The sequence below is a fragment of the Sinohyriopsis cumingii genome, unplaced genomic scaffold (assembly GCF_028554795.1).
Source record: "Sinohyriopsis cumingii isolate HCF-2022 unplaced genomic scaffold, ASM2855479v2 utg001460l, whole genome shotgun sequence".
Classification (NCBI taxonomy): Eukaryota; Metazoa; Mollusca; class Bivalvia; order Unionida; family Unionidae; genus Sinohyriopsis; species Sinohyriopsis cumingii.
In genome coordinates, this window is record NW_028316002.1 from 2,012,694 (window position 1) to 2,039,735 (window position 27,042).

General features: G+C 38.3%; 1 protein-coding gene across 3 annotated transcripts in view; it reads right to left on the reverse strand.

The window, feature by feature from the left end:
* LOC149772480 (ATP-dependent RNA helicase DHX58-like) overlaps nt 1–17,571 on the reverse strand; it is a 92,124-nt gene extending 74,553 nt beyond the window's left edge. The window contains exons 1-4 of one of the 3 annotated variants that reach the window (XM_089947774.1): nt 17,239–17,571; nt 6,144–6,261; nt 2,918–3,046; nt 297–656 (exon numbers count right to left, since the gene is read on the reverse strand). In XM_089947774.1, the coding sequence (XP_089803900.1) occupies nt 297–656; nt 2,918–3,046; nt 6,144–6,255 (601 nt within the window). In that variant the 5' untranslated portion in view covers nt 6,256–6,261; nt 17,239–17,571. Of the gene's footprint in view, nt 1–296; nt 657–2,917; nt 3,047–6,143; nt 6,262–17,230 lie in introns of all 3 variants that reach the window. The other 2 variants (XM_089947773.1, XM_089947772.1) reach the window with 2 other exon arrangements.
* Nucleotides 17,572–27,042: the final 9,471 nt, after the last annotated feature.

A 27,042-nucleotide genomic window follows, 5' to 3' on the forward strand; every position in this document is an offset into this window, starting at 1 on the left:
GGTATTTCACATCATTAAATACAATTGTGGCTTTGAATAAACACTGCATGGTGTCACCCACCCCAAACCCAGCCCTATGACAGGACATACATCTGAAAATTGCCTAATTATGAATCTATCTTGTCTTAAGGTATCTGTAATATGTGATATCTTATATCTTCTGGCATTCTTATCCAATTGTATCATGCATGCTTTCAACTTTAATAGTTTCACACAAAACAGTTTTGATTAAATATCCATTGGCTGTACTTGTATATGCAACCAGCAAAATGTATACCTGCCAAATTAAATCATACCTAACTTCTGTGCAGAAATAAAATCTGGATCAATTTCATGCACCAATTCATGATGACCTTTTTTAAGCAGACTCCGTAGAAATGTTGAAAACCACACACGTGGTTCCTGTCTTCGAGACAGAGCCTCTAAAAGTAAAGGAAAGGCTGCCTGACTTCCAGATGAGTCTACTTTATGAAGGATTTCTTGTTCATCTTTCTCATTGATCACATCTTCTGATTTCAGAAGGGTAACAATTTCACGCGGATTCACTATTTCCTGCAGATCAGAAGCAAAAATATGGATCCACCTAACATGATATTCCTGATGCTCCACTTCTGTGGCTGGTTCTGATGTCAGAATTTTTATTAGGCGTGGATACTCTGCAATAATTGGCATATAAAGTTAATTTAAATGACTTAACATATGTACATTCATGCAAGTCCATTCCTACTGTACAGAAACGCATGTCATCACATAATGTAACAGCAGCTCTGGGTCTATGTAGTTATGTTAAATTACTTAAAGGAAGATTATGCGAAGAAACATCCCTTGAAATTTTGTACAATGTTGACAAAGAAAGTCCCAATATAAACATTAAAGTTTACTCCTGTTCCTGTGCAAAGATATGGATCTTAAAATCGAAGTTAATGTATGTTTAACTTTCTGGTTGTGCATTAAATGTTTTATTAATCAGTATGGACAACAACAAAACAAAACAAAAAAATTATAAGAATAAAATATTTAAAAAATCAATTGCTCATATAAAATTCTCAGTAGTAACTCATAATTTATATTACATAAACACGAAATTATTGTAGTGTTAACTGATTTTGTTCCCTCAGATTTAAAAAAAACCAATTTGTTGACAAATTCATCCCTAGAGAACCTAACTATGAGGGTTTGTTTACTATCTTTATTAAATGCCTAAAGACTCTGTGTAAAAATATAAATGGAAAACTTCAACCTAAACCTTATCCTAGGTCGGAATGCATAGGTATGCAATATACTCTGTATATGTATGCAGTAAATTGCTCTGAATGTAAACCTTATCTAAGGCCTGAGTGTATATACATGCAATACACTGTTTATATGTAATGCAGTACACTTGGTATGTGTATACAGTACATTATGACTGTAAACCTTATGCTAGGCTTAAATGTATATGCATGGCACACACTCTGGCTGTAAATGTTATGCTAGGCTTGAATGTATATGCATGGCACACACTCTGGCTGTAAATTTTATGCTAAGCTTGAATGTATGTGCATGGCACACACTCTGACTGTAAACCTTATGCTAGGCTTGAATGCATATATATGCATGGCATACATTCTGACTGTAAACCTTATGCTAGGCTTGAATGCATATGCACGGCACACACTCTGGCTGTAAACCTTATCATATGCCTCAATGTATATGGCAGTACACTCTGACTGATCTTATGCTGGGACTGAATGTACTGTATATGCACACTGGCTGTAAACCTTATCCTAGGTCTGAATGTATATGCATGCAGTACACTCTAACTGTGAATTTTATCCAAGGCCTGAATGTATATGCATGCAGTACACTCTAACTGTGAATTTTATCCTAGGCCTGAATGTATATGCATGAAGTACACTCTAACTGTGAATTTTATCCTAGGCCTGAATGTATATGCATGCAGTACACTCTAACTGTGAATTTTATCCTAGGCCTGAATGTATATGCATGCAGTACACTCTAACTGTAAATTTTATCCTAGGCCTGAATGTATATGCATGCAGTACACTCTAACTGTGAATTTTATCCTAGGCCTGAATGTATATGCATGCAGTACACTCTAACTGTGAATTTTATCCTAGGCCTGAATGTATATGCATGCAGTACACTCTAACTGTAAATTTTATCCTAGGCCTGAATGTATATGCATGCAGTACACTCTAACTGTAAATTTTATCCTAGGCCTGAATGTATATGCATGCAGTACACTCTAACTGTAAATTTTATCCTAGGCCTGAATGTACATGCATGCGGTACACTCTTGACAGTACACCTTATCCTAGGCCTAAGCTATATCTATGCAGTACACTTTGGCTATACACCTTACCTTAGGCCTGAATGTATATGCATAAAGTATAACCTAGTTGTAACTTTTATGCTAGACCTGAATGTATATGCATGCGGTACACTCTTGACTATACACCTTATCCTAGGCCTGAATCAATATCTGTGTAGTACACTCTGACTATAAATATTATCCTAGGGATGAAAGTATCTTTATACAGTACACTGCATCTCTAAACGTTTTCATAGGCCTTAATCTATATGCATACCACACACTCTGACTGTATATGTTATCCTAAGACTGAATGCAGTACACTCAGGCTGTAACATGTTTGTGAAGAATGTAATAACTTCCAGCAAAGTATGTGCAAAGTGTGAAACCTAATTTTGAATTTTGAATTTACTGATTCTTTATTGCCAAATGCTTAATTATCGGAACATGTGTACAAATTAACTTTGACTGATTATATACAGGAACTATATAATTCTTCTCAAATAATTTGCTATGCTTAATTGCTAACAAGTTTATAATTGGAATTTTGAATGTTTTCAGGTTTTACCATACATATGAATCAGTTGACAAACTCTGTAATACCTTTCAAAGCGTTCAAGAAGGATAGCCATTTTCCTTGATGATCAGATCTGTCAATAATCTCAAGGAGTTTTTCTGTGGCTTGACGTACATGTCCAGCATTTTCTAGCCTATTTATCTCCACCTTTTGTTCTGTAACAATAAAATTGTAAATAAACATATTATGGCAACATTCCAAAATAAGAAAGGGACATGTTATTAATGAAATATGGAAGCAACTTTTGTGATTACTAGTTTAAATCAAGGACTGGGATTTATTAAAGAGGATTTTTATTGTTAAAGACTGCAAAATAGCAGTAGGACCAGTCCAACCTTATAGGTTATGGAGGCCAAATTAGATGGAAGTGAATATTTTTCACAGGGTGGGTGGGGATTGTGCCAAGGTCGCAGTTCACCTAGGGCATCAAAAACCAGTAGGCCAGCCCTGAATAGCTGTATATAAACTTCCTGACTGATTGTAAGAAAACATCATCATTTTCCAAACTCTTAAAGTCTACAAACAATTACCCAGTTTCTTACACAGTTTTGTCTGATCCTATGATCTCAGAAAAGTAATGAAAGCTTTGTGGGTTTTGTAATCTCTACAGATTTGGTTTTACATTTGTTGTGGTACAACTGTACTGTAACACCCAGGTAAAAAAAAATTATGGATTTTTTAAATAACTAATGTTACGGTAACCAACTGACAATGTACATTCCACATAAAAAACAACCCCAAAACAACATGTATTCTCTAAAATTTCCAAGCAATAAGTTCTCCCTAACCTGGGCATTTCTAAGTATTAAAATTTCACACAGAGTTTAAAAAGCAATAATTTTAAGAATAATATTACATCAAGGAAAACCATCACACAAATAATAAGTTTAATAATATTACATCAAGGAAAACCATCACACAAATAATAAGTTTGTTATTTTTTTATTTTTGTTGTTTGCAACATATAATTAATGTGAGGTTATGGAACAATATCAATACTGTTGCACAAAATAGATTCAATATTATACTCTTTATATTTTTATTGAGTCTGAGCTAACAATAAGCAAGATAATTGATGATCTAAAAACATAGTGTATTATTTATGCCCCAATGGATTTAGAATATAAATGGGTAACAGCTGATATCATAAGTGTAATACAGAAAAAAAAACTATTGATCAAATGGAAATATGAAAGAAAAAATACCAACAATGTAAACGTGTTAATGTGATGAAATATAAGTCATACAGTAATGGAAGAAATGCTATCATAGACAAGAATAAAAAGAAAATTACATGTGAATGTGGAAAGACTGCAACTGAAGGTATTCTTCTATGCTCACAAAAAATAAGTTTCATAACATTATTAAAATAAAAATATTGTTAGTTTAATAAATGGAAACCACTTGATTCACCCAAATCCAAAAGTTGTATTAATTGATGTAACACCATTACCAGTCAATGTATCACCACCATTACCAGCAGACATATTAGTTTATGCACAACACTTACCAGCAGATGTTGTACTAACTGAAGCACCACATTAACCAGAAGATTTATTAATGGATGCTTCACCATTACTAGCCTTTGTACTAACTGATGCACCACCATTACTCAAAGAAGTATTTATTGATGTACCACCATTTCCAGAAGAAGTATTAACTGATGCACCACTATTACCAGCAAATGCATAAAATGATGCACCTGACCATTACCAGAAGATGTACTAATTGATGTGCCACCCGGATGTAATAATTGATGTACCACCATTTACCTGCAGTTGTATTAACTGATGCACAACCATTACCAGCAAATGTACTAGATGAGCATGTGTGTGCGATTTGGAATTTTAATGTAGCTTTAAATAAAAATTCAGTCATATTGCTACAATTTCTGCAGTGTGGCAGTTAATAGTGATGTCTATCACTGGGGCATCACGCCGCTGGCATGTAGCATCATGTCCCACCCAGTCACATTATCCTGACACCAAGCCAACCAGTCCTAACACTAATCTCTTAATGCTATGCACCTAGTGAGGCAGCTGTTAGTACCATTGTTATAAGTCTTTGGTATGACTCGGCCAGGGTTGGAACCCGTGACCTCCCACATCAGAGGCAGATGCTCTAACCACTAGGCCACTGAAGTAGTCTATGTACTAAATGATCCACCACCATTATCTGCAAAGGTATTAACTGATACACCAACAATACCAGCAGACTGATTAGCTGCATGATTGCTGCACCACTACCAGCCAATGTATTAATTGTTGCACCACTGTACAAGAGTTGTTTTGTAATGGCCTCTTGCTATCATTGCTAGCCAAGGTTCTGATATGTTAACCCTATCTATACCTCAGTGGATCAAGGATATATTTTAGTGCTTTGTCCTAGGGACATCTATTGGATGTCATGAGTTGCCTCCCTTAGAATATAATTCCAACTAACCAATAGCGTGTAACAGCGGTGTATTGTATATCAGCCAGAAATGGTTGAGGCAATTGACGTTAAAAGGATACTTTGTAAGTTTAACATCGAAAGTGTGACTATGTACCGGAGAGAACCATTACAGGTGTATTTGAGTGAAAGGTATTTGTACAAACACGGACCCAGAGTGGAAAATGGTTTATTTATGAGTCCATTCCAATTGTGTGCTCACGCTGTCTTGATCATGTAGGAACAGTGTTCACATCTGAACAATTTAATCTGACTGGATGTGGTGGTTTGCTGTTGCATCCAATGAAATGCACAGACCAGAAGATCATAAATATCTCCTCGATTGGTCAAGGTGTTGATATGGTTGACATATCAGAGTCTTGGATAGCAAAGATGACTTCTGGCATGACAGACCTCGACAAGGAAGGTTATCTATATAATATATTATAGTGAAACACATCTATAAAGGACACTAAAAAACACGTTTGTCCTTTGTGGACTGCCATCCTTCAGCTGAAGTGAAACACCTAAGTAAACGTCATTACATAAATGGAATTTATCAAATATTCTCTTTCATAGGTGGGTATCCCTTACATGGGTATATCCAATATGGCATGTTTCAATGAACAAAAATGAATACTATTGTTATCAACTGTGTTTTTTTCCCTCTTCCTTTTTACCCAATTTTATGACATATTCAATGTATAATTAATAGGGCAGTGTTTAAATACATTTTCACATTTTCTTTCAAAAAGTTAAAGCTGAAATAAAAACTTGTATATAATAGATGTAAAACCCATAAACATGTACTATATTACTTACCTGGTGTTACAATATCTGGTAATCTTAATGCAACATCTGTTGGCATCAAATAGCGGACTAGATGGTCCTTGTACAGCTTGTATGCCTGTAGATTGACTTGTGGAGTTCCCATCTTGGCCTAGAGATTAGCCTTTTTCATTAGTATAATACATATATAGATACAGACGTTACTGAACAAATCTCTCTCTCGACTCTCTCTCTCTCTCTCTCTCTCTCTGATGCTTCACTGTTGCATGAAACCTGCACACCAGGGAACCAATGCTTGCATACATTTAAGGCAAGAGAGATAACTAATGCAACAACCGCTTTCATCTTTCAATGTATTTACCCCATAACCTCTAAAACTGCAAAACTGAACATACTGCTGCTTGCACTCATTGTGCACTTCTGTAATAAAATGAAAAAGATCAGTGCTATTTTACATGTAATGAAATATTTGAATCACAATTTACCTTTTCAGTCACCAAATGTTAACAATTCACACACACATTCTCTTTCAGAGGTAACCCAAACTGTTGTTATGTGTGCATTGATATTCATGATATAAGAATGCCCTTAGCCCTCCAAATCCAATTAAACTCAACAATCTCAAAATAAAATACACACCATCATAGTTTCTCACATCAAAATATTCATGATTTAATGACATTATACGACATACTGTTCTCTACTTTTTTTAAAAAAAATTCTTTCAAAACAGAATGAAATACAACAGTCTTCAAATGTTTCTGAAAGTTAATTCTTCATATACTTGTTTTGAGTAATAGGCAATTTCTGAATTACTTTCCTTAGATAAGATGCCAGGTACCTTCGAGTCTTTCCTTTTGTAACTGTAACTACAACTCCACATAGCATTACAATAGTCCACGTTTCATCTGATCCTTCCCACCACATTCAAATATCAAAACATCTAAAAATGGAGTCTGAATGGTCATAGGAAACTCTGACTTAAAATAACTGGGAGTAGTTTTATTAGGTTTAGATTAGGAAGGATATTCTCAGATTGTTTTGGATTTGTTTCACGTTTTATGGCAGAGCAAGAAAAGAGGGCTATTTACTGACGTGGCTACTGGAGTCAAGTGCCTAGTTTAAAAGTTGCCCAAGAACACATGAATAAATACATGTATTATTATATCCAATCAAATTTTCAGCGCAAATATTTTAAAATCATTTTTGTATGTGGTTACAAATAATTCTGCTATTTAACCATGGCGCTCTGACCTTTCCTGCTAAAATAATGCTCAGGACAAAAGGTTGGTGGGTCCTGGTTAGAGGCAAGGCAGGGACTTATTGTGGTTGGTTCTCAAGCTATAATGAGCAGTCTTAAAACTGTGTTTTCTATTAACTAGTTTAAAAAAACAATGAACACCAGCCTTCGAGATACTTTTTTTGATCACAAATCATAACCTATAACCACATCTCTTTTTAACATTACTCTTATGTACTGTCAGATGTTGGATAATTTGAGATGTGCAAAACCCAAACTTGAATCGACTCACAATGAGTCAATCATCTGGTGACTGAAAGTGCATAATCAATGCATATTTAGCAGCATGAGGCGAACGGATGAACAAAAACAATCTCAAAAATGGATGATCTGATAGTTTTAAACATAATAAATACGATTTAAGATAATAAAATATTTTAAATGTCCCAAAATTTAAAACCTCAACATATAACAAATTTCTATGGAATGAACCACCTAATCGCTTTAGAGACCAATAAAACTGTAATTAAATTAGATCGTTAATTTTATCCTGGAAAGGTAAAGACTAAATGTACTACAGGTAAAACCCATCCTAACTCAATTCCACTTATAATGCAATGGTAGCATGGCTCCCATTTTTTATCTAAAGGTGACCTCTTTTTTTAACATCCTAAATACATGCTCTCGGAAAAGCAGATTATTCGTATCCCTAGCAGAGTTTTAATCCCAGCACTGGGTTTAATTTTGCCTAAACTTCACCGGGAACTGTTTCCACCATATTAGCTTGCATTCAATTCAAAACTGATGCATATCTGATGTCTGATGAAACCTGGTGAACAAACCAAATGATATAATATCAAGAAGTTAGTTAAAACTGATGACATTGAAATTTCAATGCACATCTTCTATGGAAAGTTTTTCAATTTTTTAAAATGCAATCCTGCTTATATCGTGATGTTATTCTTTGGACCCCAAGCATCACGTTATAACAGGTTTTACCCATTTCTGCAAATAACACCTACCCACCCCAACAATTTAGACTAAAATTTGTACTATCTGCAAATAACTCCTGCGCACACAAACTCTCTTGTCATGATGATGACAACTAATATATACATTACCATTTTATCTGTCCATGTCTTAGGTACTATCAACTGTCCTTTGTAACTGTTAGCACCTTACTTTTAAAGTACAGCTATCTCATGAGCATGCTGTTAGTTCTAAAATGGTGCTTCTGCATTTAATTAAATTTAAATTTAAATTGTTAAATTCTTAGTAACACTGCTTTTTTCATCCTTCAAATGATCATAACCTGTTGTTTTTTAATATACCTAAATTTATACTAAATTCATGTTTAGTTACTGCATTTTAAAATGCTTTGCTTACTTATACTATAAGCAATACACTATTGTTTTGTCCAACTGTATTTATTATACTGTTTTTGTATGTGTTGTAAATCATGCTGGATTTAATGTCTTTTATGTGATGTTGGTAAAAAGCTCATCAGTATGGAATCATGTTAGGGCCAATTGCTCTATCACACTATTGTGTACTTTCCCACGGTGAGATGGAACAATGCAATGATGTAATGCAATGGACCATCGCATCATCACATTGCTTCACTGCGCTATCACATCACTTCATCACACCATGTAGTATATAGTACATGATGGAGTGACTGGCCCAAACAGGATTCCATACATTTGAGTTTATTTTGATTTGTTTTAAATCATGCCGACTTTAAATAATTCTTATCTTAGAATGGTTGTCCAAAATATACAATGTTACTATAGGCTTATTCAGGTACTCCATTTAAAAACCCTATCGTGCATTCATTAAACATGATAATGCATCCAGTCGAATTATGATGAATTATTACAACTCTGAAAGTCAAAGCCATAAAATCATTGTATTATCATTACCAATACAATGAATCACATTATGCCAAAATGGTTGCAAACTATAGTACAAATCAGACGGATCATGTAGGCATTGAAAACACCAACTATTTATGTCATGGGTGTCATTTTTCAGAATTTGATTCTAAATACCTTTAAGACACAAGTATTCATTTGGGTTCATATACAACCATATTACTTCAGAAGGTCATTATTTAGATGCCCCGAGATGTGCATACGGCAAAATCAATGTTATTAAGTACAATTTTCGGATGCAATGAACCTAAGGTCCGAAGTGATGTTGGAGTACAATCCAGATTGAATGTCGCACACTGTGATGTCACAATGAAAGCTATGCAGATTGATAAACAAATCTGTACTACCCATCGACTGTGATGATTCCACTCGAGGGGCTCTTATTTTGACCCCAGTTTAGTACATGGCCACTGTGGGGGTGTAGTGGTTGGCTAGGGGTGGGGTTCTTCTTATAGACTTTAACGAATTATGAGAAGTTCCCCTGGTCCTTATTCAGAAGGTTAATTCTGGACACTATATTATTTATTGACTAAATATATTTATGGCTACGAGCCCCCAGTCAGCAATGCCGACAGTTAAATTAAAAGAAATACAAAGATGAAATTTAAACAATAACAATTTAATAAATGAAATTTAAAAGAATTTAAAGTAATCAATGTCTCTCTTTCACCCAATGATCCCTTTGATCATCATTTGAGTTCACAGTGTGAGGAGATTTTTCCCTTCTTGAGTGCTACTCATCTAAATCTCTTCGTTCCCTTGTCTTTCTCTCCTTTCGTGATCTCCACTTCCGCTTCCTCTTCTATAATCCTTGTTCCTTGCCGTTATCTTGACTTCCGGTTCCTCTTCTAGTATCCGGAACCCTTGACGGTATCCCTTGAGGTCACCCGAAATTCACTCGGTATCTCTCACCGTCACCCGAAATTCTCTGAACTTCTCTCGTCCCCCGAAATTCTCTGAAATTCTTTCGTCCCCCGAAAGCTTCCTGATCGAAGCTATTTCATGAATTTCCTAAATTCCGCCAATTTTTACGAATGGCTAACGGAGTGTGTGTCACTGCGACTCTTAAACACCAACTGACGAATTTCAGGCTTGTACAAGTCTTATGTCAATTTCTCGAATCAAGTCCCACCTACAACGCATCCCGATTGGATGGCGACGGACTCTGGTCATTTGATCGAACTGTCAATCATAAAAATGTCAGTCTGTGTGTCCCCATGTACTGTCCAGCCTACCATTGTCGGCTTCCGGCTCTTTGAAGTTGTCTACGTCACGTGTTCCCATGTACAAAGATTCCCGCCAGATTTCCACTCAAGAGCTCAAACAAAGACTGGGTTACGTAAGAGGATTAGCCAACTTAGGCACTTGGAAAAACAAAGCTTACCTGGCTCCACTTACAGACTTATAAATACATGTATAATACAAGGGGTTGGGGTAAAACATCACATCCCCCCACGCTTGAGAATAAAATCAGGATTTTATTCACTCAAACTAAAAAAGCAAAAGTGTTACACGATATAAGGAACAAAATCAGCAAAATGAACTAAATGCTAAACTGAGTATGAACACGAAAATATAACAAATGATCTATATCATTTCGGCGCTTCTACTCATGAAATCTGCGCCTACGTTTTCAGATCCTTTCACGTATCTGATCTGCATCTGGTACTGCTGTAAAAACAGCGACCATCGCATCAATCGACCATTGGACAACTTTGCCTGCGCCAGATAGGCGAGTGGTTGGTGGTCGGTCTCCAATATGAACTTACGTCCATATAGGTATCGCTCGAACCGTGATATGCCGAACACGATTCCAAGACATTCCCTCTCCGATACTGAGTAATTCTTCTCGGCAGCAGACAACTTCCGGCTGCCGTATGCGACAGGAAAAAGCGTCTTGTCATGCTCCTGGAGCAGTACTGCTCCCAGTCCCGTGTCGCATGCATCGGTGCGCAGAACGAATTCTTTATCCAAGTCCGGTAGACGAACAACTGCGTCGGATGTAAGTCTATCCTTTAGCGTTTGGAATGCGTGCTCACACGCATCTGTCCAAACGAACTTACTCGGGGTCCGTTTCTTGGTTAGGTCAGACAACGGGCCCGCAATCGCGCTGAAATTAGCGACATACCTCCGGTAATATCCGGCCAGTCCCAGGAATGACCTCACTTCCGTTTTCGTGGTGGGGCGTGCGGCGTTTCTCAACTGCTCCACCTTCGACTTCTCTGGAGACAGCGTGCCTTGGCTCAGGGTATGTCCTAAATAGTCTAATGTCCTGAAACCAAGGTGACATTTGGAAGGGCGGGCTGTCAAGCCCTCCTGACGTAGCCGCTCCAAAACGTCAGCTAACAGAGCGAGGTGTTCACCCCATGTCTCTGTAGCTAACAAGAGGTCATCCATGAAGTTGTGGACACCCCTATCGCGCAAGGGCTCCAACAACTTCCGCATCATTCTGGTAAAGACGCTGGGCGCGTTTTGTACCCCGAACGGCATCACCAACCATTGGTATGTCCCGTCGGGAGTAGCAAAAGCAAGCTTCGGTCGGTCTTCTTTCCTTACCGGAATTTGCCAATACCCCTTGGACAAATCCAGTTTGGAAAAATATTTCGCTTTCGAGACCGAAGCGAAGATATGTTCGGGGTCAGGTAGCATTTCAACTTGAAATTCTGTCACCTGATTCAGCTTCCGGTAGTCGACGCAGAACCGATGGGTGCCGTCCTTCTTCTGCACTAAGACTACTGGTGAGCTGTACGGAGAGTCGGCAGGTTCGATTACTCCCAGAGCAATCATCTGCTCGATTTCTTCCCTTACAACTTGTCGTTTCGCGTGGGGCAAGGGGTAGGGTTTACACTGAACTGGTCGGTCGTCCACCATCTTTAACCCGAACTCGACAAGCGTCGTCCTCCCGGGTTTTTCTGTTAGCACGTCGGAATATCCGGCCAGCAAGGTCTCTATCTCGTTCCGCTGCCCTTCAGTTAACATGGGGTCACACTCCACGTCCGACGGAGTCTCGGCCCTCGTTAATGGACAGCTCGGGACAGTGTTAGCACCTTCCGTATCGCCTTCGATATCCTCGGTGACTATCGCTGCGACAACAAAATCGCTGGCGGTCTCCCTTTCCCGGTACCTCTTGAGCAAATTGGCATGGTACAATTTCTCTTTCGTCGGTAGCTGTATCCGGTAGGTTTGACCTCCGACCTTCTTGGTGACGACGTATGGACCCCTCCAGGAAACTTGCAACTTGTTGTGTTCCTGGGGCAACAACAACAACACTTTGTCCCCTACCTCAAACTGACGTGGTTTTGCGCGCTTATTGTAATTTTTTCGCCTGTTGCGCCTTAGCTCGTTTGAGATTTTCTTGCGCGAGAGAACAAACCTCTTCCAGTTTGTTGCGCAAGTCCGCGACGTACTGGTAGGTAGTGCGTACTTCCTCTACAGCGTGGTCGTCTGTCCACAGCTGTCTCAGTACGGCGATTGGGCCGCGTACGGTTCTCCCGTACAAGAGTTCAAAGGGAGAGAACCCCAAACTCGCTTGCGGTACTTCCCGGTATGCAAAAAGCATGGCCGGAATATACCGGTCCCAATCCTTGGGGCGGCCTTCGCACAATTTCTTGAGCGTGTTTTTCAAGGTCCCATTAAACCGTTCGACCAATCCGTTACATTGGGGGTGATACGGTGTAGTCGTGAGGTGTTTAATCGACATGAGACGATTCACCTCCGCCATCACACGACTCATAAATTGTGTTCCTTGATCGGTCAAGATCTCGTCGGGCACTCCGACTCTTGACCAGATCGCAAACAGAGCTTCCGCGACGGTTTCCGTGTCAATGTTACGCAACGCAACGGCCTCCGGATAGCGTGTAGCATAATCGACAACCGTTAAAATATATCGATTTCCGTGCGCAGACGCGGGTTTTATCGGTCCGATTAAATCCATGGCAACACGTCTAAATGGTTCATCGATAAGGGGCGTACTCCCCAAAGGGATGGGTCGCTGATCCGTTTTCGGTGCCATTCTCTGGCATTTGTCACAGGAGAGACAGAACCGTTTTACGTCTCCCTGGACCCCTGGCCAGTAAAACTCTTTTACAAGACGGTCACGCGTCTTAGCAATTCCCATGTGTCCACCCATGAGACTCTCGTGTGCAAGTTTCAGTACTTCGCAACGCTTTTCCTTTGGCACGACGACTTGCTTGAAGTGTTCGTTGTGTTTCCTGGCGTGGCGATACAAGATTCCCTTCTTGTAGACAAACTTCACCGCGCCGTTCGGAGTTTCCCTTTCTGTTCCCGCTTCTGCGTGTTTGTGCAACTGCGCCAGAGTTGCGTCCTCCTGTTGCAGCTTCCTTAACTCCGCTGGAATAACATTACTAACCGGTGTCGATGTAACTTGGATTGGCTTTTGTTTCGGCTGTCGACTCATGGCCCTGGTTTCAACAGCACTCACTGGCATAGGTGTGCAGGTTTCGGGGTTCGGCTGGGGTAACACATAACGGCAACCCAATATGACGTCATGTGATAGCCCCTCCAAGCAAGCAGCTTCAATTTTCCCCTTCACGTATGGTGAATCGAGGTCAATGACAGCTACTGGTAATGAGTCACGCGCGCAGTTCGCGTACTGAACTTCTATTACCTCCCCTGTATAGTCCTCCGGCTTGACATATTTCTTGTCGACAAGCGCGGGGACGCTGCACCCAGTGTCATACAAGATGGTGGCGCCTTCACCATTGACAGTTGCGGCCGCAAGGTTGGCTGGGTTGCGACTCGCTTCCGGCACACCTTCCTTCTTAGCTACGACATTCACCTGGGTCTGCCTGCCCTTGGGACAGTCCCTGGCAAAATGCCCCAGGCGCTTGCAATTAAAACATGTCGGCGGCCCTCGCCGACTTGCAAGTCCTGGTTTCGTGGGTGAGGCCTGTCCAGGTCGATAGGCGGCAGCCCTACCTGTAGGTGCCCCTCCGACCTTCCCGTCGCCCTGACGGTTACGGACAGCCGGCTCAACCTCCCCCATACGACGCGACTCAGAGGGTCGGGGTCGGTCAGCAACCCCGGAACCTCCACTCTTCGAGTGCGCCTGCTCGTATCGCTCCGCCATGTTAGCGATCTCTTCGAGCGTCCGGTGTTCTCTTTCTGCTAAGAAAACTGTCAACTCGCGACGGTAAGTACCCAGGACATGTTCCTTGAGTATTACCTCGCGTAGCCCTTCGTACGTGCGTTCGACTTCGGCCATTTTCATCCACTTCTCAAATAAACCTCGAACACGGTTGTGGAATTGAGAGTGGGTCTCTGTTACCTTTTTCACCGAGTCCCGGAAAAGTTTCCGGTAAGTCTCGGCGGTCAGCCGATAATGGCAGAGAAGCGCCTTCTTGAGGGCAGTGTAGTCATCAGCCTCTTCTGCAGTTAAGCCGTGGTAGACTTCCCGAGCTGCACCTTGCAAAAAGGCTGAGACATTAATGGCCCAGTGCTGTTCAGGGACCTGATGAGCGCGTGCGAGTTTCTCAAACTGGACGAGAAAATCGTCAATAGCCTCCTCCCTATCATTGAAGCGTGACATGTTGATCTGGACTATCCGGTGGTCGATGGAAGGTCGGCCGGTTGTTCCAGAGCTTGTACTGGCGTCGTCCCGTCCGTTGGTCCTAGCTTCAACTCTGACCTTTTCCATCTCCAGAGTGTGAGCGAGTCTGGCTAGCTCCAGCTCTTTCTGGGCGTCTCGGTCCGCTGCTATCTTGGCTAACTCTTGGTCCGCTGCTATCTTGGCTAACTCTTGGTCCGCTGCTATCTTGGCTAGTTCTCTCTGGGCTTCTCTTTCCGCTGCTTTTTCGGCCTTCCATTCCTTGATCCTTTCTTCTATAAAGGTTGCCAGGCGATCTCCCTCGTATCCAAGATCTTCCGACCCCATGGCGCGGTATTCCTTTATCATTTGTCGTTCGGTAGCCATTATACTAATGTAAAGTGATACCTTGTCTCAAAATTCAAACAATATACAGATATTTGTAATACCAGTTTAAATACTTACCTGTCGACAACAACTAGTTTCGTTCAGGTAAGATATTTGTTCGATATCTGCTTCACACGTACTGCTATGAATGGAAGATCTACAAAGCCTGCACATATGACAATAAAAATACAAGATGAGAAAATCACAAAATTTCAAATACAAAGAATGGAAAATATCTCACACTGTTCACTAATACTTCTACCAATAACTTTAAGTCCCAAAATAATATATATGTCTAATTCATATCCCGGACGAAGCGCCCACTGTGGGGGTGTAGTGGTTGGCTAGGGGTGGGGTTCTTCTTATAGACTTTAACGAATTATGAGAAGTTCCCCTGGTCCTTATTCAGAAGGTTAATTCTGGACACTATATTATTTATTGACTAAATATATTTATGGCTACGAGCCCCCAGTCAGCAATGCCGACAGTTAAATTAAAAGAAATACAAAGATGAAATTTAAACAATAACAATTTAATAAATGAAATTTAAAAGAATTTAAAGTAATCAATGTCTCTCTTTCACCCAATGATCCCTTTGATCATCATTTGAGTTCACAGTGTGAGGAGATTTTTCCCTTCTTGAGTGCTACTCATCTAAATCTCTTCGTTCCCTTGTCTTTCTCTCCTTTCGTGATCTCCACTTCCGCTTCCTCTTCTATAATCCTTGTTCCTTGCCGTTATCTTGACTTCCGGTTCCTCTTCTAGTATCCGGAACCCTTGACGGTATCCCTTGAGGTCACCCGAAATTCACTCGGTATCTCTCACCGTCACCCGAAATTCTCTGAACTTCTCTCGTCCCCCGAAATTCTCTGAAATTCTTTCGTCCCCCGAAAGCTTCCTGATCGAAGCTATTTCATGAATTTCCTAAATTCCGCCAATTTTTACGAATGGCTAACGGAGTGTGTGTCACTGCGACTCTTAAACACCAACTGACGAATTTCAGGCTTGTACAAGTCTTATGTCAATTTCTCGAATCAAGTCCCACCTACAACGCATCCCGATTGGATGGCGACGGACTCTGGTCATTTGATCGAACTGTCAATCATAAAAATGTCAGTCTGTGTGTCCCCATGTACTGTCCAGCCTACCATTGTCGGCTTCCGGCTCTTTGAAGTTGTCTACGTCACGTGTTCCCATGTACAAAGATTCCCGCCAGATTTCCACTCAAGAGCTCAAACAAAGACTGGGTTACGTAAGAGGATTAGCCAACTTAGGCACTTGGAAAAACAAAGCTTACCTGGCTCCACTTACAGACTTATAAATACATGTATAATACAAGGGGTTGGGGTAAAACATCACAGCCACCATTGTAAAAGTTCATAGTGAATGATAATTTTAGTCTGGAAGTTTCTTGGTGACAGTTACGGTGAAGAACATTAAAAAATCATGACTGAATAGACACTGGTTAAAGAAAATTTGTGTTAAATTTTAAAAGAGCAATTAATATTTAATTTAAAATGAGTAAATGCGCATACGTGACCCATTTGACGTGTCTTATATGTGGTTCGATGGACTTAGAGACTGGACAAATCGGCAAGTCGGCCTCCAAAGTTACCGTTTAATTCAACCCCTGGCTTTCGATATTTTGGCAGAAGTTTTTTGTGTGTAACATAACTTAGGAACTATCTAACACAGTTGGGATAGGTCAGAGGAAACTTACAAGTTATTCTATAAGATATCGAAAATCGAGTAGAGATTACAAGGAGGCGTTCTGCTGATCGCAAATAATATACATACAAATACTTTCCTGAAATGAATTATGTAAAAAAAATAGTTTAATGTAAATCCCTTCTTTTCAATTGGTTTTTATAATTTTATCGATAACGGAGACAGCGACAAATAAATGTGGTTAAAGAGCAAGAGAAAAATCATACAGTGCATAGATAAGAAAAATTTACTATGCATTCTTTGTAAAAATATAAAACATTATGAAGCAGATAGAAAGAGTACTTACTTACTTACGTAGTGAATAATAACTAACGGTGTCTTAATCCATGATCTTTCTTCATTACATTCCCTTTAGACGCTGTTAACGTGACAATTTTGTCTCTTCTGTCAGTTACTGTTGGCTGAAAAAGTAACATTCCGAATGGTCCTTACTTTCGATTTCATGATGACGTGCCGATTCGTGGAAATTCTAATGGAAAATCCAGTACTTTCAAAATAAGCTATTTTAAGCTTGGTACGTTTTGATACGGCTACATACAAAGGAATTTTTGAAATACAGATTTCTCTTTCAGTTTCTTGTTAAGGAAGTGCCGATATGCAAGGCAGCCCTGTGACAATTTTTATAACATTCCCACAGCGCCGTGCAGCCAGAATTATAGGTTACCGCATTTGTATGAGAAAATATGAAAGAGTTTTGGATGGAATACTTGGGAGTGCAGTATATCCTTCCGACAAAACGAGTTCATATTTTCCCATACAAATTAAGTAACTTTTTTATTATATGCTCATTTTTTTATTCTACCTAAGGTTTAATTATATGAACACAATGGTACCTGGACGTTTCGCCCCATGGACGTTTCGGCCCAAGACATTTCGCCCCACTTCAATGGACATTTCGCCCCACTTCAATGGACATTTCGCCCCACATGATACATGGACGTTTCGCCCCATGGACGTTTCGGCCTAGGACATTTCGCCCCACATTAATGGAAATATCGGACATTTATAGAAATTCATCAGCATTACACCACGTTCTTCATTTTACTTTAAAATGATCAAAAATATAATTAAGTGTCCCTTGTGATCTGAATTTTTTGGCCTTATTCTAAATAGTTAAAGAGACGGCCTGCTCCAGTCGGGAGAAGTACAATTAAATAAAGTATGGACCCTCACTCGAGAACAGCCTGTCTCAGTATAATGGTAATGCGAGAAACGACACACATCATCAATCATACAAAACAGTATGGTTTTTATTTGTCGTTTAAATATAATACACCGTTTATTCGCCCAAATTCCAAATTAAATTTAAAATAATAAAACAATGACAAATTATCATTGGATGGATTGTATCCAATAAGAAAATATAATAATAAAACATGGATAATTTGATTTAGTAGCTGTCCCTTCCTCTAGCCAAGGTCAACTTGAAATTATGGGGAGGGATTTCGAGTAAGGTGCCAAAAACCGAACAAAGATGAACAACCCTATAGATTACACTAAGGCAATACATGAATACCCGGACAAAATTTTGAAAATTTTTGTTCAAAAATCTTTTATAAAGTAAACAAACGACATACCTTTGGGGAAAACATACACATATAAAACAACTTTATTTTTTTTATAAGTAGGGGTGCATCTGTCTGGTGCCATAAAGAAAAAAAATGTTCTGGCGTTCACTATTGCTCCCAGCAAGAGTTAATAGGACTTAACTACAGCCAGGTAACTTCTTTGATCTTCATATTTAAATAATCTACTGAATGTGGTATCAAGGTAATTAAGCTGCAGCCAGGGTTTTGAGTAAGTCGTGTAAGCTTTTATGAAAAAGGAAATTAAACTTTAGGATAAAAATTATGATTTTTAAATTGCATTGTCCCACAGATCGTTTGGTATAGAAGCTCGTGCACGTGTTTGCATGTAAATTTATCAGTGGCTCTATAAATTGCAGTCTTTCCTTTTCTTGGTGATGGGATTATGGGGCATGAAATTAAATCTTAACGGTAGGCCCCTAAAGTAAAATGAAGACAATGGTGTAATGCTTGTGAATTTCTATAAATGTCCTATATTTCCATTGATGTGGGGCGAAATGTCCTGGGCCGAAACGTCCATATACCATGTGGGGCGAAATGTCCATTGAAATGGGCCGAAATGTCCATTGAAGTGGGGCGAAATGTCCTGGGCCGAAACGTCCATGGGGCGAAACGTCCATAATCCGAACACAATACACTACAAGAAACAATGTAAATGAATGTATGCTGTATTCCAAACTAAATACACAAGCGCATATTCATCATTACACAACAACAACATTATTACTGCGCACATAACTCCGCCCAGATAAATTTGAACTTAGTCGCGCGCTCGACATAACTTTCGTTAAAAAAATGGCGTGTCTAGTTAAAATTGAAATTTGCAGTCATATTGTGAATGAATGTCCATTGCAACAACTTTTCCATATCATCTGGAATGAATAGATTTTGGTATTTTTCTCGATTCTATGAAATTTCGTGATTATGTACTGGATTTGTATGTGACGATTCCACACGAAATACACGAGATTTAATAAGCTAGGGAGAAGCGTGTTGACATCTGCAAATGTGTTTCTGTTTCTGTCATTGAATGTTTGAAATCATAATGTGGGGAAAATATGAAGTCTTTCAATTGCAATTATGAAAATGACGCTATGGAATTTAATGCTTATTTCATTTTGAGCGCAGTAAGGAGGATGCAGTTGCATTTATCATCGAAATTACAGCACAATTTCGAAATGTGTAATCCAGATTGAAAACCTATGACATGGCTCATGTAATTCCGAATTGCAGAATTAAGAAAATACATTTTGAGGAAATTCAGGATGTAAAACTGTAAGATATTTTATTTTGCCATTGTTATCACCATCTAAAGAAGAGAGTATATGACTTGTCACTTGTATGTTATTTGTAAGGACCTTATCCTCCATAAGTTATATAGGACACACGGTACTAATTATACGGAAGAACTGTGAACCAGTCTAGAAATGGGTGAACAAATAACAGAGTATTTATGGTTTGGTGGTCCATAATTGGTTAATAATAAAATTAAAATTTTAGTAGAAATATCTTTTGAGAGCTTATCCTATATGTAATTTTAAAAAAAATATAGACAAATTTCTACTGATGCAATTTTAGTATTTTTACAAGCTTGACTCAGGAGTACTCAATAATGAAAGTAGCAACTGATTCATTTGGTGCAGAATCAATAACATGTGTTTCATACACATGTAAATAAACAAAATGCCGCGGCTGATATGGTGTTCTCCACACATAAGCTTGCACCAAGGTTAGATGTGCATGGAGAATTATAGGTCTTATAATCAGCACCCAGAAATTTTAAGTTATTGAATTTTGAATATGATGGTGTTTCCGTGTGTTTACTGTTGGAGTTGAATTAGTACCGTGTGTCCTATATGCGACCTATACCACAATTGGAGCTTGTTGTTTCCATTGTTACCATGTGCATCCAGATTATCATTTTGGTGGTTTTTGAATATGATAATCATAATGGAGTCTTATTTTTTTCATGGTTTGCATGTGATTTTGGAGAAAAATCTATACAAAAGACAGATGGGAATGGTGTTATACACTGGACAGTGGCAGTAGATAGCTCATGCCATGAGGAAAAGAGCATAGTATGGCCTGATGGCAGAATTTCATATGATGGTTCCCACAGATTGGCTTATATGGTTAAATACCATTTAACACATGCAACAATTCCCCAAAAGGTGGGGGGGGGGGGATTTTAAATGTAAGCCACTTATGTCACAATCACTTATGTATTAATACTGATCATTTAACTTTAGAGACAGTCAGCAGATCAAAGCAGAGAACATTGTAAAAATCAAGGACTGTGCACAAAACTGCACATGCTGCATTGCCTCAGCATGTAAATTGCATTATTATATGTTGAGTCACATTGAATATCAATTATATCTGTCTTATTTCTTATCACAGAATTAAACTCCTTGACACCTTTTCTATGTTCAGCATGTTTCTCATATTGGTACATTCAATTTTTTGGCAAACAGTATTGGAACTTTTCTGCATCCCTTTTACTGAGGGAGCAGGGAGGGACATTTTCACTTAAAAGAATAGTTTTCAACCCTTCATTCCCAATCGAAGTCTGCAAAAGTCCTATCTGTATTGCATTATTTACACAGGCAGTTTTACTTCCCCAACCTCTCTTCGGCATCTCTTCATACAGTTGAAACAGTCTTGATGTATAACTGCATGGTGAACATATTGCTCTCTCCCACCAACCAGACCTCTCTTCTCTTCATATACCAAGTCCCATGATAAAACCTTTATAGTCAGGGTGTTGGAACTGGTGCTCTCGGAACACATTGTTCCACATCTTAGCATTTTTTCCTGTGTGCACTAAGCCATATGTGTTTTGTTCACCAGATCTGTTGTTGTGAATAGATGAAAACAAGCTTCATGTCAGAAATATGGTTTCACGTTTCAAACAAAAGCTATTTATAAAGCCAACATTGCTCTGCACTTACTATCAAGTAATAGTATGGACTCATTTAGCTATAAATTAGAGCTTGCTACTTGGTTTGCCAAATCAAGGTGTATTCCCTCCCCTTTGACTGTAATTGAGTGATTGCAAGGTTTGCTTTGTTTCTCTTTTTTCAATAATTTATGGATTTTATTCAGCTTTATATTAAAAAGTAAGTAATTTAACACTGCTTATAGTGGAAAGTAGCCACAGTAATGATTTTGAGACTTTTTCTCAACTTTTTGTGAGTTTTGGGTAAATGTAGCTATAGATTTATGTATTAGACAACTTTAATATGCAATTCAATTCTATTACTTAAATTTAACAAGTAGTTTATGCAGTGATAAGTTTTATCAGTGTCTGAATATTGCACAGAAACATGGACTTGTCTTGGCATTGCAATGTTTTTCACATATTTCTCCATCTCCAGCCTACTTATTAGCTTGAGCCGCAGCAGTTTGTACATAGGCTTTCTTTCTCCAACATCAATGTCAGCATTATGGGAACTTTGGATAGCTTTTTCAAATTTGTCTCTTGTTGTCCTTATGTGACAGACCTCAAGTGGCTGTGTCTTTTGGGTTGATGCACATTTTTCCCCTTGTTGTGGGGAACATGAGGCTTGAAGAAATTACTCTATTTTTTGCTTTCTCACCCTTCCCCATAGTTTTATACTAAAACGTAGCACTCTATTATTTAATTCTTAAGTATAATAAAGCTTATGGAACTTTTCTTTGACTTTATACCTTTTTATTAAGATTTGGGTGTGATGAATCACATGTGATGATAGTTTAAATAAGTTTGGAATGTCAGCATCTCTTGATGCTTCATGGGTGTGTGTATTTGTTTTAGTCACAAAAGGGCAATGGCCTGTTATCATTTTGACCTGTCAAGTGGCACACTTATTTGTTTTGTTTGATTGATATGAATAGGGATGCACTGCATCTTATTTCTGTGAGATCCAGCAAGAAAAGAAATGCAGTTTTGAAATTTATAACATTTAAAACTTGTCCTACAGCCAGTGAGAGATGAAAATACAATGCATCATGTAATTTGATACCTTGTGATGTCATACTTGCTGATGTCAGCATGCTTGTGTTTCTTTTGTGTAGCATGCATGCCATAGAAAGATAACATGAAGATACAAAGGCAGAAAACAATTATTTTAATAACAAGAATAAGCCACTAATAAGTACAATACAACACAGCAACATGTAATGCGGATGCAATTTAGCTATAGGCATTGGTATCACATAAAATGCTATTGCACTATTATCCATGCACAAGCATGGCCAATTCTTTCTTACAATTATGCTCCAATATCAATGAGTAAAATACAACTTTTTCTAGAAAATTTAAATCTGGTTATAGGACACGTGGTAATAATTATATGGAAGAACTGAACCAGTCTAGAAATGGGTGAACAAATAACAGTATTTATGGGTTTGGTGGTCCATAATTGTTAATAATATTAAAATTTTAGTAAAAATATCTTTTGAGAGCTTATCCTATATGTAATTTAAAAAAAATATAGACAAATTTCTACTGATGCAATTTTAGTATTTTTACAAGCTTGACTCAGGAGTACTCAATAATGAAAGTAGCAACTGATTCATTTGGTGCAGAATCAATAACATGTGTTTCATGCACATGTAAATAAACAAAATGCCGTGGCTCATATGGTGTTCTCCCCACAGATAAGCTTGCACCAAGGTTAGATGTGCATGGAGAATTATAGGTCTCATCATCAGCACCCAGAAATTTTAAGTTATTGAATTTTGAATGTGATGGTGTTTCCATATGTTTACTATTGGAGTTGAATTAGTACCGTGTGTCCTATACTGTAGCTTGCCTAAATCTGTAACATTGTATCAACGCGGAATGTGCCAAAGCAGCTGGTATGTGGCAGTCCACAAAACATCTGTTTTAGTTCATTCAGAAACAAATTTAAACAACCCCAACGTAAAGAGCCTCTTACGCGAGTGTACATGATTTGTTTACAAATCAAAAGTGCTGGCGTCTGCGTCCATTGTTTGTTTACAATAGAAAGTAGTTCCTTTATGCACGTGAACGCTATATGTGTATTGTCGCGCGAGTTCAGTATCGGGTAATACTGAACGATTCTGACAATGTAAAGTTAACGGGGAAAAAATGAGCATATAATAATACCCGATACTTAACTCGCGCGACAATACAAAATTTATCTGGGCTGAGTTATGTGCGCATGAATAATGATGTCATTTTGTAATGTCAAATCTGCGCTTGTGTATTTAGTTTGGAATACGGCATTCATTCATTTACGTTGTTTCTTGTAGTGTATTTTGTTTATATAATTAAACCTTAGGTAGAATAAAAAAATGAGCATATAATAAAAAAGGTTACTGCATTTGTATGGGAAAATACGAACTCGTTTTGTCGGAAGGATTATACTGCACTCCCAAGGTCGTGCAGTATTCCATCCCAAAACTCTTTCATATTTTCCAATACAAATGCAGTAACCATTAAATACTGAATGATTGTGATAATGTAAAGCTATCGGGGGAAAAAATGAGCATATAATAATAACACTTTTCGCACCGCGATAAGTAAATACATTAGAGACTAGTCCAAAATAGCCCGATTTAAATCAGAAAGCCCCAAGCTTCCAAACTTAATTGGACTGCTAAGATAATTCTTGCCTAACTACATATTTTTTAGTAATAATAAAAAATAGATTTCTTAATTGTGTGCACTCTTAGACACACCTCTCTCTCTCTCTCTCTCTGTCTCGCGCATGAGGACGCGCTGTCTTTCCATAAGCGCTTAGAAAAGTAATTTTTCAACATCTGCAGAAACCCCAGTAAACCGAAAACTTTTAAAAACTGAAACAAATATTAGATCACTTGACATCTGTATTGGTCTGAGATTCTGGCTCGGACAATGCAAGTTTTACTATATATGAACTTTCAAAAAAGAGAACACTGATGAGTATCATTATCTACCAACTCCAAAGGTATTAATGTGTTATATAGTAAAGGAGAACGTTAAAGGGACGTATTACAATTTTGGTCAACATAAAAATGTGAGAACTCTTGTCAGTTGCTTCGTATGGGTTGGTGGTTTTTCCTGAATTTTCTTTCGGGTTTTTCCTCCATCAAATATACTGGCTGCTGAGTATAGCCTTTTATAGCCAACTACAACCCAAAACCACAGGGTCTCGTGTCGCTGCTTAAAATCGACCTATCATATGTGTACTATATAATGACTCGTATCGTTGCTTAAAATTGACCTGTCATACGTGTACTATATAATAACTAGTTATTATATAGTACATGTATGACAGGTCAATTTTAAGCAATGATACGAGCCCCTGTGCCCAAAACCTAGACTTTGCTACTGCTTGGGTATTCTGTCACAACCACACAAACGTTCACATGGAAATGTTACAATGTAATTTCTTAAAACTGTTAAAATGTATTTTAAATTGTTTTAAAAAAAATATTTAAAAAATTAGAATTTTTAAAAGTGTACTTTTAAGAATTGTAGTTTAATGTTGTATAATATAAACAATTTGTGTAATTTTAAAAAAAATGATTGTTAGAATGTTTGTAATATGTGATTCTACTATGGTGTCTTAACAAAGTCTATCAGTTATACAGCTGAATCATTTTAAAACATCAGCTGTATCTTGTAAAACAAATCTTCAGTAGAGGCTATCACATGGTAATGGGTCAGAAAGGACCAGTACGGAAAAGGACCAGGTTAAAAGGCCCGGTCCAGAAAGGCCAGTAATGGGTCAGAAAGGACCTGAACGTAAAAGGCCCAATTTGAAAAGGACCTTTTAAAAAGATTGATTAATAATATTAATAATAAGAAGAATACAGCTGTTCTACAATACACATATCTATTCACTTCAAAGTCAATTAAATTTTACATATATTGCTAACACTGAGCTGCAAAAACTGAAGCACTGGTCAGTGATGATGAACACCAAGACTAAAATAAAGCACTGATAGCAAACAGCAGACCTTTACAGATTGCACCGACTGTAGTACCGATATCAGGAAATAATCGCGATCACATTGTACTTTTCACACATACTTTCTTTGCTTGTTTTCTATCACAGGTTTATTTAATGTGTTAAGAAACTTTGATAATCACAATTAAGACGCGAATACAAGTCTCTAATAATAATAATAATAATAACGAGGACTTTGTACAGCGCCTAATCTTTAGAAGCTCTAAGCGCTTTACAACATTAGACAACACCTATAAGATAAAAAACATATAATGATATGATTACAAAAACAAACACCATGAAAGTAGAAAACATAAAAAAAACATGCTGAGAATATTTAAGGTAGGAAACATTATTGGTCTTTAAGTTTGTTCTTGTAGTCGAAATAAGTGAGTTTTAAGAGCCCTCTGAAATGGGATCACTGTGTCTTTGTGTCTACGTTCAGTGGGCAATTCATTCCACGTTGCTGGGCCCTGGTATGCAAAAGAACGCTGTCCATATGACTTTGTTTTCATAGTGGGAATAATGAGTATACGATTGTCAGAAGAGGAGCGAAAAGTATCTTGCTTGTGTGTACACATGCGTGAGGTCGGATAGGTATGTTGGACTAGAGTCCAACAGTGAAATGTAGCACAGAGAATAAATTTTGTGTTTAATTCTGGATCAAATGTATAGCCAGTGTAGGGTACAGAGCAGCAGGGAGGTGTGCTCTGATCGTGGTACTCTAAGTATGATCTGAGCAGCTGTGTTTTGAACTTTTTGAAGTTTCTTGAGCAGATATTGAGATGAACCAGACAGAATTGAGTTACAATAGTCCAGTCTTGAAAGTACTAATGAACACACAAGTGTTTTAGTGGCATCAACTGAAAGATATTTGCGAATTGAGCTTATGCGTCTCAGCTCAAGATATGCAGCCTTCCATATGTTCATGACATGTTGGTGCAATGCGAGAGTAATGTCCAGAGTAACACCTAAGTTTCGTACTGATTGTGTGAATTTAATATTGGTGTTGCTGATACTTATTGTTTGAAGTAAAGGATGTGAATGAGAGAGTCTTTGTGTTTTGATCAGAATGGCCTCAGTTTTATCATCATTCATCTGCAGCTTATTACATGTCATCCATGATTTCACATCAGAAATGCACCTCTCTACACCTTGGAAGGTAGCATCAACTTCAGTTGGGTGGCTAGATTTGTATATTTGGGTGTCATCAGCGTACAATTGGTGAGACACTGGATGATGATCTATGACACTTGAAAGCGATTGAGTATGCAGAATGAAGAGAACATGTCCAAGAACAGACCCCTGTGGAACACCACAACATAGATCAACTGGGCTGCAGTGTATTCCATTTGCAGATACAATTTGTGTCCTGTTGACCAAGTAGGACTTGAACCACAGTAAGGCTGTATCATGGATGCCAAATACATGCTGGAGACGGTGAAGTAATATATCATGGTCTATTGTATTGAATGCTGCAGACAAATCAAGGAGGGTGAGGATTGTAATCTTTCTGCTACCCAACGCAGAGATAATATCATTAACTACTTTTAGAAGAGTAGTCTCAGTAC